Source organism: Colobus angolensis, unplaced genomic scaffold (assembly GCF_000951035.1).
Source record: "Colobus angolensis palliatus isolate OR3802 unplaced genomic scaffold, Cang.pa_1.0 Scaffold322, whole genome shotgun sequence".
Lineage (NCBI taxonomy): Eukaryota > Metazoa > Chordata > Mammalia > Primates > Cercopithecidae > Colobus > Colobus angolensis.
In genome coordinates this window covers 1,005,087-1,019,810 of record NW_012116511.1, presented here as the reverse complement: position 1 = coordinate 1,019,810, position 14,724 = coordinate 1,005,087, and the positions used below count along the sequence as shown (strand labels likewise).

Genomic DNA, 14,724 nt, shown 5'->3' with positions numbered 1-14,724 from the left:
GAAGGAAGGAAGGAAGGAAGGAAGGAAGGAAGGAAGGAAGGAAGGAAGGAGGATGGGAGGAGGGGAGGGAGGGAGGAAACAGCCTTAAAATGTCTTTATATTCATAGATGTTGGCATTTATCCTTTGTTGTTCTTGGAATTAATTGCTGAAATTCCATGTCCTTAAGAAAGCACAGCAAAAAAATATCTTTTCACAAACATCTGAGACAGTAAAGTACAAAAAGACATCTGTCTTCTGGAGATATGACTACCAACATGTATGCACATGACATATAGATACAGGAAATAACAGTCTAGCTTTACATAGCTACCTATACATAGCCATAGCCCTTCGTAATTGTTCCTTAACTCATATAGTTACAGCGTCAAAAATTAATTTTTTATTAACTATTCTTAGGTACAGTTCAATAGTGTTAATTATATTCACATTGTTGTGCAATGAAGACGCTGGTCTTTGAAATCCAGGAGATAGGCAGGTTCAAACAGCAAAGTTTGTGTTGAAATGTCAGCAGCAGTGGTTCTCAGCCCTGGTTGTACATTAGAATAATTTGGGGAAATTTAAAAAATGTTAATGACAGTGTCCCATCCTCAAATTAATTCAACCTGAATCTCTAGGAATCCTAATGTGCAACCAGAGGTTAGAACTCCTGCCCCAGAGAAATGCTTGAACCCAGGAGGCAGAGGTTGCAGTGAGCTGAGATCGCGCCACTGTACTCCAGCCTGGGTGAGAGAGCGAGGTTCTGTCTCAAAAAAACAAAACAAAACAAAACAAAACAAAACAAAGAACTGCTGCCCCAAAGTATCCTGGGGGTGTGTTTTTATCAGGACAGAAGAGATGTGACAGGGCCAGGTAAGGTTGGAGGCCTGGACCTCAAAGCCAGACAACAGCTCCACTGGGTCTGAGAAGGCAAGAAACACCTGATGACAGCTCTGAAGCAGGTGCAGCCATGTCTTTCTCTTTCTATGTGTCACATCTCCTAAAGACCCTTCCTAACCCTTAAAACCCTTAAGACTCTAAAGTGAACAGCTCGGTTAATTTTAGCAACTTTATATGCTGGTGCAACCATAATCACTGTCCATTTTGGCCACCCTCAGCCCTAGGCAACTCTTGATCAACTCTGTTACACTGAACTTCCAGTTTTGAGAGGGCAGCAATATGATGATGGAGAGAGACAAAGAAGACAAAGAAACACAGGGCAGAGAGAGACCAAGAAGTTATGAAAAAGGGAAGACAAGGAGACAGACAAAGAGAGCAAGAGAGAGCGTGAAGTCAAGAAAGAAGCATGGACTAACAGAAAGTGAAAGACAGAAACAAAGTCGGAGAGAGACCAAAGAGACAAAAAAAAGAGTCAGAAAAACAGAAACAGATAGACCTAGATATATAGAATTGGAGAGAGAGAGAGACATCAAGAAAAGATGGATGAAGCATAAAATTACTGGGCAACACAAGGCTATTATTTTAAGACAGTCTGAAATTAACAGAATGGTGCCAGGTGGTCACTTACAAAGCCACAGCCGTCCTCATCCAGGAAAGGGTGGGCCTGCAGCAGGGCATTAACTGCGTCATTGTACTGCTGGGTGCTGGGGTACCTGTTCACCAAAACAAGGAGGATATGCTTCACTTCAAGCAGTCCACATTCCTTCCTTTAAGATGAGTCTAAATTACACTCATTTTTCTTCACATTTTTCTACATAACAAAAAGAGATTTAAATATTGGGCAATTTGGGACCTATTACCAATATGTCATCCACAATCTAAAGAGAGTTGATTCCATGTGAATTCTACTCTATTCCGAAACAGACCCTTTCCCAAAGCAGCAAGCCTGTCCTGTTGTCACTCACAGTGAGCCTTCCAGATACTTAGTCATGTCGGCCTGGAGAAACTCAATGATCCTTATCCTCATGCTGTGATCCGGGCACTTCCGCTCTGCTAACATGCATTTGACATCATAGGGAAACTCTGGTAAAACATAGGACTTCGTCCATTGTAATGCTTTGCTTCTAGCTAGAATATGTTTCACATTTCTTCTGTGAAATAAAAACACACAAAGAATGAAATTCTATTCCAAATATATGCAATTTATTAATTTGCTACATCCTGAGAACTTACGAAATAAACAACTTTCCCGAGACCCAAATATATGGAGGTCATCAAGCTATCTTCCATCCATTCATCCATCCACAAATGTTTGAAGGCTCATTAAGTGTCTTTGTCTATTCACACAACACATATTCATTCTTTAGAAAAAGTCATAATAATATAGACTTTAGAATAAAGCCTGAAGCTGAAATGCATACTAATTCATTTTTCTTAAAGAGAAAATGTAATGCATAGCTCAAAACTAGACAATATACTTAACAAAAAGAAAATACATTGCAATTCAGCAAAGCAAATGAGGCCTACCATAAAGTCTTAGCACCTGTTAAGAAAATTCTTCTAATTAATTTATTCTGCTGCTATTTATAACGAAATACAAGATCCACCTAATTTAGTTGGTCTTTGCCTATTCTGATAAGGTGAATTTAGTTTCTAAATTAAATATAAATAACAGATATTCCAGTTCCATCCAGATGAAATTTCTATGAAGGGCTGCAGAAAACTATAACTACAGCCGGGCGTGGTGGCTCACGCCTGTAATCCCAGCATTTTGGGAGGCCGAGGCAGGCAGATCATGAGGTCAGGAGATCGAGACCATCCTGGCTAACATGGTGAAAGCCCCTCTCTACTAAAAATAAAAAAAATCAGCCAGGTTTGGTGGCGTGCCTGTAGTCCCAGCTACTCAGGAGGGTAAGACAGGAGAATCACTTGAACCCAGGAGGTGGAGGTTGCCAGCTTGGGTGACAGAGCGAGACTCGGTCTCAAAAAAAAAGAAAAAAGAAGAAAAAACTATAACTACAGAAGGTAGATCAGGAGTTGCCTGGGGCTGAAGGTGGATAACATGGCTGGTGATTATTTGTTGCACAAGCATATAAAGCTGCTAAAATTAACTGAGCTATTCACTTTATTTTTTACTATAATTTTTTTTGAGACAGAGTCTCACTCTGTTGCCAGGCTGGAGTGCTGTGGCACAATCTCGGCTCACTGCAACCTCCGCCTCCCGGGTTCAAGCGATTTCCCTGCCTCAGTCTCCCGAGTAGCTGGGACTACAGGCGTGTGCCACCACACCGGCTAATTTTTTGTATTTTAGTAGAGATGGGGTTTCACCATGTTGGCCAGGATGGTCTCAATCTCCTGACCTCGTGATCTGCCCACCTTGGCCTCCCAAAGTGCTGGGATTACAGGCGTAAGCCACTGTGTCCAGCCAATTTTTTTTTTTTTTTTTTAGACAGAGTCTTGCTCTGCCATCCAGGCTGGTGTGCAGGGGTGCAATCACAGCTCACTGCAGCCTTGACCTCCTGGTCTCGAGCAATCTTCCCACTTCAGCCTCCCGAATAGCTGGGACTACAGGCACGTGCCACCATGCCCAGCTAATTTTTTTTTATTTTTTGTGGAGGTGGGGTCTCATTTTGTTGCCCAGTTTCATCTCGAACTCTAGGCTCAACCAATCCTCTTGCTGTAGCTTCCCAAAGTGGCGGGATTACAGGCATGAGCCAACACAGCCAGCCTCTTATTCACTTTAAATGGGTGAACTTTATGCTATGTAAATGAAACATCAATAAGGCTGTTTATAAAATTATCAGAACAACATTCAAGCCTTAAAGTTAGTGACTGACCACTGAGTGTGCAAAATGAAGACTCTGTAATATTAATAAAGTGTCCAACTAACATTGAATCAAAGGCACTACGTAGCTCTTAATCCATTTATAAATAGGATTGATTGTGGTGGAAGTAAAGCAACAGAGGCAAGCCAAGTAGAAGACAACAGGAAGATTTCCTAAGTTGGCGTAAGTAGGTTAATTTTCAGATAACCATGGAACCCAAAATTCAGATGAATTTTGAAAGGCTAGGGTTCTTTTAGCATTTTCGGTCATCCTTTATAAGAATGCACGAGCTACAATGCGATATGGAGAATCAAGCACACAGGAGAAAGCACTCTCACATCCCTTTTTATGATAAGCTCCCTTTCCTTTTTTCCCCCTTTGGCGGTCCCTACTATATCAGTGGTGAAATTATGACCTGGCTAAGATAAGCACACCAATAACTTAATACTTAACTAAATACCACAACAGGAAATTTCCAGATTTGAGTCTCTGCTGTAGCCCAATCTGTTTTCCAGTATGTTTCTCTTTCATTTTGTTCATTCATTCAACCAGCATTTATTGGGGGTCTACTAAACACCAATTACTCTTTCACAATCCTCATTTTCTTCCATATTCTATTACTTTGTTTCTTTCTCCCATGGCCAAATTACCCCTCCTGTATCTACTGAGACCAAGGAATATAAAGTAACGGCCAGTTTTGTTGGATGTCTTTTGTGTGTTCCTGGGATTTTTGTGGGGATTTTTTGGTTTTTTTTTTTTTGTTTTTTTGTTTTTTTTTTAGACTGAGTCTTGCTCTGTCGCCCAGGCTGGAGTGCAGTGGTGCAATCTGAGCTCACTGCAACCTCCGCCTCCCGGGTTCAAGCGATTCTCCTGCCTCAGCCTCCTGAGTAGCTTGGGACTACAGGTGCCCACCACCATGCCCGGCTAATTTTTTGTATTTTTAGTAGAGACGGGGTTTCACCGTGTTGGCCAGGATGGTCTCAGTCTCCTGATCTCATGATCCGCCCACCTCGGCCTCCCAAAGCGCTGGGATTACAGGTGTGAGCCCCCATGCCCAGCCCTTCCTAGCATTTTTTAAAAGTGATGTAACTTGGCAGGTGTTAAGCTGGTTTCAGTAATCTTAACATCTATCTCTTTTTTCCTAGTAATTTTCAAGTAGCTAAATTAGCTGCCTGCCAGGTCCAGGTTTTGAAGTTGTTATGTTACTTAGTACCACCTCAACAGATAAGTTCAATGTTCCAGTGTTATAAAATAAAGCTCGTTACGCTGTCTTTTTATTCTACATACTTCCCCCCTTTTTTTTTCAGTATCAGGGCGGAGACTATACTGCATGGTATTATTTCTCTCAAACATCCAGAATGTAGCTAGATGCATAAAGAATCCAAGAAGACAGATACTCCATCTTGCTCTAAATAGAGTAATGTATTAGGAAAGATCGGAAGCATCAAATTTTCATTTTCTTTACATTAAAACAATGTAAGAAGATATTCTGGAATTGACTAAAAACCAACCCATGCCACCTAATGCCAGTCAAAATGAGTATTACACACGAAAAGTGATTCATCAGAAATTAAAAATACATTCTAATTTGCAAGTCGATAACTGCAGGCAAAATCATTTCTCATCTGTAAAATTATATTTGCACTGGATTAAAAAAAGCTTTACTGTGGGGTTAAGATTATTCATAATATTTTTATTAAGCTAGAGTTGGGCAGAACACCAAAATAAGTCAGCCAAAAGTAAGGGCAGGGAGCAGACAGCAGTTCAACGCAAAGGCCGTTGAACCAGGCTTTTCGACAAAATCAGCACCACAAAACAACAGATATCTAGCCCAAGGTATCTCAATCCTGGGTGCACGTTAAAATCAACCAGGAAGCTTTTAAAACATGTTAATGCCTACAATTGGCCCCTGGCTAACTGATTCAGAGTTCACTGCTTACTAAAGTCTCAGCTTATGCGTAGAGCTTATATTTGTAATAAAATAAAACTTACAATAAAGTTAAGACAACACATTTGATAATTGGCCATATCATTATTGTATTTGGTGCTAATTTAAAAATGATTAGATGGTGTTTTCATGAAAAAGCTAATTGACTCTCCAACATTTTCTAACTTTAGTAAGAGTGAAAAAATATTCAATTCCTACCCTACTTCCAAAGAGCATATGGTATACTCTGATGAGGCTCACACAGGGTAGGAAAGACAGCTCTGTTAAGAATGGGCTCAGGTGAGCACCAGGTCTCTGAAGAAAAATCTGAATGCACAGAACAGCAGTTAGTAGGGAGCAGAAGAAACACAGATGTTACATGAGGGCGGGGAGTGTTTGTTTAATCTCCAGTGTATATAACATTGCTTAGCAGAGTTGATAATACAGTGATTTTTTGTTGAAAGAATAAACCAGACATCTGAAAGAAGTAGGTATCTAAGCAGGGCTGAATTTGATTTGGTCTGGGCAAAGATACGGACACTTCACTGGTCTGTGATTGCATTCATTACCCCGTAGATGTGGCTCCCCATTTATGCTCTAGGCATGTCTTTCAAATCACTTTCATGCTGCTTTTCCTTAATCTCTCTTACCTGACTCTCTTCCCAATCACCTCACCTGGACTGCTTCCTCAAAAGTCAATAATGATTTCCTAATTGGCAAATGCAGGGCCTTTTGACCACAGCCTTTTATAAGACCTTTGTAATTGCATTTAGTGCTATTGACCACTTCCTCACATCCCTTTTCTTCCTTATCTTCCTTGACACTGTTTCATTTTCCTGCCTTTCTTCCGATCTCTCTGACAACTTGTTTATTTGCTGATTTATACCTCCTTTACTTTCTGTGAGAATTTGCACATGGCTGGGTTCCTGCCCCCTTAATCCTCTGTATTGCTCTCTGCTTTCTTCCTCAGAGAACTCTGAGAACTCACCCAGCCCCATGACCTCAGTTCTGAGCTCTATGTTGATAGATTGTAAATCTATCATCAATAATCTGTTCTCCATGCTCCATCTTCGATCTCCAACAACAGCTTGTACATTGTTTATCTTATATTCAACAAATCCAAAAATAATTAATAATCTTTAAAAAAACAAACAAACAAAAAACCAAAAACTAGGCTCTCATGTTCTAGGAACTGAACTGTGTTCCTTTCCAATTCTGTATGTTGAAGCCCTAACCTCCAATGTGACTGTACTTGGAGTTAGACCTTTAAGGAAGTAATTTAGTTAAATGAAATCATAAGGGTGGGCCCTGAGATGACGGGATTAGTATTCTTAAAAGATTTGTATGCCATGTGAGGTCAGAGAGAAAAATGTAGCTATCTGCAAGTGAAAAAGAGGGTCCTCAACAGAAACGGAAGAGGTCAGTGCCTTGATCTCAGGTTTACAGCCTCTAGAACCACCAAAAATAAATGTTTGTGTTTAGGTCACCAAGTCTATGGTATGTGTGGACTAACACAGAATTCCAGTTTCCTTGTTTCTTTTACTGTACCCATTTCTCTTAGCAACTCAGGTTTAACATCGTGATGTCTCTTTTACCTTCATTTTTCACTCCTAAGTGTCACGAAATTTTCCCTACATTTAATCTCTGTATTTATTTACTTATATCCATGGTTCATACTACTACACTAATCCAAGTATTTGCTACTCAAATGTGGAATGCTTCGATAGTCTCCTAGCAGAGTTCTGCTGGAATGGCTTAATGAGCTCCCACTGGACCAGCTATCTCACAAACATTAACCATAAACATTAAACACATTTTTAAAAAACTAACTGAAAACACTGAAAGGTGAAAGACAGAATGCAGGTTTTGAAAAGAAGCCTACACTTAGAACAAGAGGAAGACACTGGTCCTTTGACGAGGTTCCCTTTCATGGCTTTTGGCCTGGAGGCAGGCCTCACCCTGTGCTGGGTTGTAGTATTTCTGGACTCAGGGTTGTAGTATTTCTGGACTCAAAGACTTGGGGGCAGAATTTCGGGCAACCGCATATGTGGAAAAGAAGAGGAAAATCCCAGAAAAGAATGAACTAATGAGGGAAAACTCCACAATCTGTATATAAACTGTTCAAATCTCTGGATGATCCTGAACTACACACATGCATAACTGGACTAAAGATAAAAGAACTCAACAGATTTTAACTGACACCCAGGAGACTGAGTTTTCCACATGAGTCCAACCAATTTTGCGGTTTCCTAGAACAAAATGTCAACACTGTTTGGGCGAACACAACAGATTCAAGAGACTCCACATTGTAACATTCATATTTAATCCAAAATTATGTAATATACAAACAAAACCCCAGAAAATGTAATCCATCCTCAAGAGTAAAGACAACCATTAGAATGTGATGCTAAGATGGACCAGATGTTGGCAAGGATTTTAAAGCAGCTATTCTAACAATGTTCAGTGAATTAAAGAAATATATGCCAGAATGACTGAAATGACAGGAAAATTTAGCAGAGAAATAGAAATTGTTTAAAAGAAACAAATAGAAATTTAGAAGAAAAAAATACAAAATTCGAAATTAAAAACTGTACTAGATAGGAGTAATAGCAATGGAGATTTAGGAGGAAGTAGTCATTGAATTTGAAGACAGATCAACAGAAATGATCCAATCTGGGGGAGGGGCGCGGTGGCTCAAGCCTGTAATCCCACCACTTTGGGAGGCCGAGACGGGCAGATCACGAGGTCAGCAGATCGTGACCATCCTGGCTAACACGGTGAAACCCCGTCTCTACTAAAAAAAAAAAAAAAACTAGCCGGGCGAGGTGGCGGGCGCCTGTAGTCCCAGCTACTCGGGAGGCTGAGGCAGGAGAATGGCGTGAACCCGGGAGGCGGAGCTTGCAGTGAGCTGAGATCCGGCCACTGCACTCCAGCCTGGGCCACAGAGCGAGACTCTGTCTCAAAAAAAAAAGAAAGAAATGATCCAATCTGAAAACATGGGGAAAAGAGATTAAAAAAAAAAAGTAGCTCATTTTTTCTAATTTCAGGTCCTCACAATTTATCCCCGTATACAGCCATAAACCCTTCTCCTCTCTGATCCATCATCCAATTTAACATAAACAACGATTTAATCAGGGGAGGGGCCAGGTAGAACTGGCCAATGGCTTCCAGGGTTACTTTTGGAACCAAGACGTGGTCCAAGGTCCAAGCAAAATAAGCCAGTCTTGCTTGACACCATAATCATGTCCAACTTCAAACACTATTCCTGGTACTGAAACATCACTGGGAACCAACGTGGAACTATAACTTCAAATTTATAAGTCCCATAGTTTAAAGATCAAGTATATAGAAGACCTGCAAGTTCACATTCAGCACTTGACTATACTAGATATCTGCCTTCTGCACGATTTCACATTTTCCAGTTGTCATAGGCATGATAATCTTCCTGTTTGCGGACAATGTAACCCATATATGTATTGAGCGACATGGGTGATTCAGGATTCCTCTATCCCCAGCAATTAGACATCGTGAGAGTTTACTATGCAGTCAGAGTTTACTATGTTAGTCTCTTTGACCAATAACATCTTCGGTATGTGGTCTCCCTGAAAGGAGAGTTACTGCTTCCTATTTCTGAGGGTAATCTGAGCCAGGCTCATTCCTTAATTATCATCTCTTTGGGTTCCTGGGGCTCCCCAGGAAGAGGAAAATAACTATGATTTGTTGACATACTTGGATGTAAATATTCACATTTGGAAGGAAAACTCTGAGTCCATTCTCTGTATTTAAATCCCTTTTGGAGCTACTCAGTATTTGGCAGTTATTTTATCCCCGTGAAAGTGGATAATATTGCCTTAGGGAAAAAGTAAGCTCTTGAATTTTCAAACCAGAAAGCTTCAGCATTTCTTTTTGAATTGGAGAAAGCTTAAGAGTTTAAAACTGTTGCTTCCTTCCTTTTTTTTTTTTTTTTTTTTTTTTTTTACAGAGCCACAGTTTCTTGCTTTGTTGAAATTAGTGCTTCCAGTTTCATTGTCTTACATTTAAAGGAATTTTTTCTTTCTCTTTTTACTTCTACAAATAAAACAGGTGATAGGATTTTAAAATTCTATGAGAAAAATAAAATTCAATGGTCTGTAATTTCTTAAAATCTCAAATTTGAATTCTTCATATTTACTAATTACAAGTTTTTGTACTCTTATTATCATCTACTATACACTGTGAATTATCAGATCCAGTCCAGACACAAGCCTTACTAAATCTCCAGAATGCACTATGCATGTGTTTGCAGTTGCTTCACTTACCTAGAATGCCCTCAGTTGCCCTCATTCTTCTAGGTTTATCTCAAGCCTTCTTCTCCATTGGGTTTTACTCACTGCCACACTCCTGCCACACATGTGGTTCTCCTCATCTGAATCCCCAACCTGGCCTGGTCCAACGCTGGCCCCATGAGCACTCAACTACATCTAGTCTCCTTATCTGTCTTGATTTTCCTATGTCCTTGTTGAATGAAATAGTTTGTGACAAAAATATTGGAAAGGTTTAGCAATGTTTGAAAAAGATAAAAAATATCAAAGATAACATTCTATGACTGATAAAGACAGTCTGTAGTTCTATAAACTTGTGTTTTCTTTTCTTTTTTAAGAGACAGAGTCTCTCTCTGTTATCCAGGCAGGAGTGCAGTGGCACAATCATGACTCACTGTAGCCTCAAAGTCCTGGGCTCAACGGGAGCCTCCCACCTTAGCCTCCTGAGTAGCTAGGACTACAAGCAAGCACCACCACACCCAGATAATTTTTAAAATTTGTTTTTGTAGAGATGAGGTCTTGCTGTGTTGCCCAGGCTAGTCTCAAACTCCTGGCCTCAAGTGATTCTCCTGCTCTGGCTTCCCAAAGTGTTGGAATTAGAAATGTGAACCACCACATCTAGCCTAAATTTGTGTTTTCAGACGTAAAATTGTCCCCTTTCAAAAAGGAGCTCTCTGTTATGCTAAAACAGCCCATCATGACAAAGAAACCACTCACTAGCAAAGCACCAAGAGTCAAGTGAAGAGAAGTGCCAGGTCACTAAGCCCATAAATTTGAGATACGAAAACCAGTGAGGCAGGCTAGAGAGGCAGATCTGGGGATTGAGGTGGAATCCTCTGGAAACACAAAAGGTATCTGAGAACTAGGCTGTGACTGTGGAGAATTACAAAAAGGTCAAACACACCAAAAATAAACCCTCCAAAAGCTGTTTTCTTAGCATCTCACCAGGCTTCAGTTGCACCCCATGTAGCTTTATGGGACCCAGGACAGAGTTCATATCACACTCAGCTGAACCCTGGTTGACCTTTAGAGTCATAGCTCATAAATCATCCCTAATCTAATGTGCAAAGTTAAGAGATGCTTAGCATGGCATAGAACTCCCCTCCTTACCTCTCTATCAGAATATCACCATTTACAGCAACTCCATTTTCTCTGTCTCTGTCACATTCCGAAAAGAATCCAAACAGAATCCTCCATGCTATTTCAGGTGTTTGTAACCTTGCACATACTGTAAATGTCCTTTTCTTCTCCCGCTTCATTTTCTTTAAGATAAATTTCTAATCATCTTTCAAAATCCTCCTTCAGTATTTGTGAAGCCTTTCCCCAGGGGTCTTCGCCATGCTTACTTCCCAGGAAGTCTTACTTCTCCCTCTCTGTGTTACGTCTGCATTTCTCTTTTGGCATATTTTTCTGTGTTGCAGGTACTCGCTTACGTATCTGTCTTGCCTACCAGACTCTAAATTCCCCAAGGAAAGGAATAAAGTGTCCACCCCCAACTCCATGTCTACATAGTACCTAGCGCATGGGGTATAGTCAGTAATTTGGACTGAACAAAAGAAAAACAAGATTAGAAATCAAGATTATTTTGGACCTCTATAAAGACTTAATAATACATTTAACAGAAATGACCAGGAGTCGGGGTTCTTTATCAATCATGTCAGCCCAATTTCCCCTGATTCTGTAATTCCTGTTTGGCTGGGTCCACAGATATCCTCCCCTGAGAGAAAGTTTGGTTCTAGCTCAAAGCCAATATTCCTCACATCATTAGGGTCCCTGCTCAAATATCATCTAGTCAAAGCTGAAAGGACTTCCCTGAGAACCCCATCTGAAACAGAGCCCTCCTGTACACTGACACACACACGTACACACACACTGCTCGCCCTCTGTCCCCACTCCTGCTTTTCTGCATCACTGGTCTTCATAGCATTTAAGCACATTTATCATCTAATGTTATATTTATTTATTTTTCTCCCCACATTAGAAGGTGAGCTCTGCAAAGTGGGAGGCTTGGTCAGTTTTTTTCCCTACTGTATCCTCAGTACCTACAACAGTGCCTCACACATAGTAAGCACTCAGTAAGTATTTACATATTGAATGAATGAATGAATCCTGATTTAGGTAAGGAATCTTTAAATAAGTATTTCCTAAGGTGTTTTGTTGTAATATTAATAGATGTTACACAAAGAGAATCCCGGGTTAAACAAAGTTAAGTTGGTTTTTTTGTTTGTTTGTTTCACTATAGGACTTCTCAAAGCCTACATTACTACATTACTGTATGCTGGGAATCTCTAATCAAGGAACAGAGTTAGCATGTAATATTTCCACAACACAGAACCTTTGCTGGGAATCTCTAATCAAGGCACAGAGTTAGCATGTAATATTTCCACAACACAGAACCTTTAGGCATGAGGTTCTACACATGCAAGTGGTACAAAATGATGGGATCTTGCATTTCACTCTCAGATCCTTGCTCCACTGCCCTGGGACTCAGATCTAAACATGTCAATTCAACACCTGTGTGGTCTTTGATGCCCCTCCTCTCAGTGGTAACTGGCCTTCGCTAATCAGATTCTTGAAACTTCCCTCTTCACCTCATGGTACACATTGGTTCATAGACCTTGCTTCTGTTTTGTTTTCTACGGCAACAATCAACAGATGTCCCAGGCCTTCTGGGAGGCCTGAAGCATACCCTCCTCTTGCCTGGAGCCCTGAGTCCTGGGAAGGCTTCCAGACACTGCTGGCCTACCTGCCGTTCCTAGAGCTGCTTCTGCTTTGGGACCACTTATTAGAATTGAGAGCAGAATTTTTTTTTTTTAATCCCTTTGGACCCTGTGTCTTAGTGACTGCCCAGACAAGAACAACAATAGGTAAAACTAATGAGCTCCTAAGCTTTTTTCATAAATTAATTCATTCTTCTATTTATCTTACAAATAAGAAAAGTAAGGCCTAGTAAGGTTATATAACTTGTCCAAGGTTACTCAGCTGGTAAATGACAGAGCTAGGGTTTAAAACTAAACTCAAATACTTGCCTATCTTCATCTCCAGACTTATCAACCCTATTGACATCCTGGTCTAATATCTATACTTACTGCTCTCCCAGACCATCTTCCCTTTAGCTCTGTAATTGAATCACCATCAGTGACAATGGATCTCAAGATATTGCATCTCACCCTTGTGTCTTCCTACAAGGCTCTTGCATTATCTATTGTGGTCACATATATTTCAATTAACAAGAGCCCACAGAAAATGCTTAATACATCTGTTCCTTCATGCAGTGAACATTTGTTGATCACCTGTGTCAGGGACTGGATAGATGAATAAGACTGGTTCCTCTCATCATTCCCTCACCCAGAGCTCTTGGCCTATAGAGGACCAAGGAATTGAGGAGTAGGAATTGAGTAGACAAATCACACATCTAATTGGAACCTGCATTAATGAACCCATAACTAGGCCAGCACACTTCACTGCAGCTTCCCTTTCTTGCACACTGGTATTGGATGCACACACAACTGTGTGGCCTCTTGCCTGAACTACCCGTGTGGAAGAGCCTGCAAGCAATACATCAGATGTGTTGAAATCCATTGACATTTGCCTTAATCACTGAGCAAAGGCAGAAGGATTAGCTTATTCTACACCATTTCATTGCAGTGGCCAGACCGAGAACAAAAAGAAAGTTTGTCATTAAAATAATTTTTAAATATGCACGAAACCGTGACTAATTTATAATTATACCCAAAACCAGAAGCAAAACATCTGGACACATATATTTAAAATTCAAGTGAGCAGTCTTGAAAGTAACATTTAGGAAGCCTCTACCTGTTTATCTGATTTCATGCCTTATTAGCTATAAAAGAGAGGTGAACAGTTTCAAATACGATAGACAAAAAAAAAAAACAAAGAATAACACTGTAAAAAAAAGCTCTTCCCCAAAAATCACCAGCACATGATGAAATGGGACCTATTAATCTCTTCTCCCAGAAAGGGCATTTAAGCTATTCAGTAAAGGGCACAGTATCTTCAGGACTAGCCTGGGCTACATGTTGAAACCCTCTCCCTGCAAAAAATACAAAAATTAGCTGGGTGTGGCAGTGCATGCTTGCAGTGAGGAGACTGAGGTGGGAGAATTGTTTGAGCCTGGGAAGTGGAGGTTGCAATGAGCTGAGATAGTGCCACTGCACCCCAGCCTGCGTGACAGAGTGAGACTCTGTATCAAAAAAATTTTTACAAAGAGCACAGTATCTGCTGTCACTGGAGAAAACTGCAATGTGCCACAGCACTCTAGCGTTTCCTTGGACACCCAATTCACCCACTGGAACACACACCTCATTTTCACTACTGTTAGAGCCATTTCAAGAGCTAGAGTCAGGTGAATTTCCAGGCTTTTTTTTTTTTTTTTTTTGGTCGGCAAACAATCTGGATGGAATGGATATGTTCACTTCAGGGAAAACAGGAAAAAAAAAACCCACAAGAATGGTAACTGCCAGCTTGTGAGGTGTGGTAACAGCTGCCAGGTGCTTTGATATGTTCTATCACTGGGATCTCATAGGACTACATATTGAGGTTCAGGAGACATGGTTCAGAAACCATTTGGTGAGCAAATGGAGGAGTCAGGATTTGAACCCAATATGTGGGACTCCAAAAGCTGGCACTTATTCCCCATCCCTCTCTACCTCTTGAAAAAGGCTGGCTCAAGAAAGCCCTGTGGCCAAACACCTTCGGATTTCTAGCCTGGTATGGATGAATGGCTTATAGACTCCTGGAGTCTGGCTCTGTAGAAAAAAAAAAAAAAAAAAA

General features: G+C 40.5%; 1 protein-coding gene across 1 annotated transcript in view; it reads right to left on the bottom strand.

Moving 5' to 3' along the window:
- SAMD3 (sterile alpha motif domain containing 3) overlaps positions 1 to 14,724 on the bottom strand; it is a 73,668-nt gene that overhangs the window by 40,323 nt on the left and 18,621 nt on the right. The window contains exons 6-7 of the mRNA XM_011951648.1: positions 1,843 to 2,028; positions 1,506 to 1,590 (exon numbers count right to left, since the gene is read on the bottom strand). Coding sequence (XP_011807038.1) covers positions 1,506 to 1,590; positions 1,843 to 2,028 — 271 coding nt within the window. The remainder of the gene's footprint in view (positions 1 to 1,505; positions 1,591 to 1,842; positions 2,029 to 14,724) is intronic.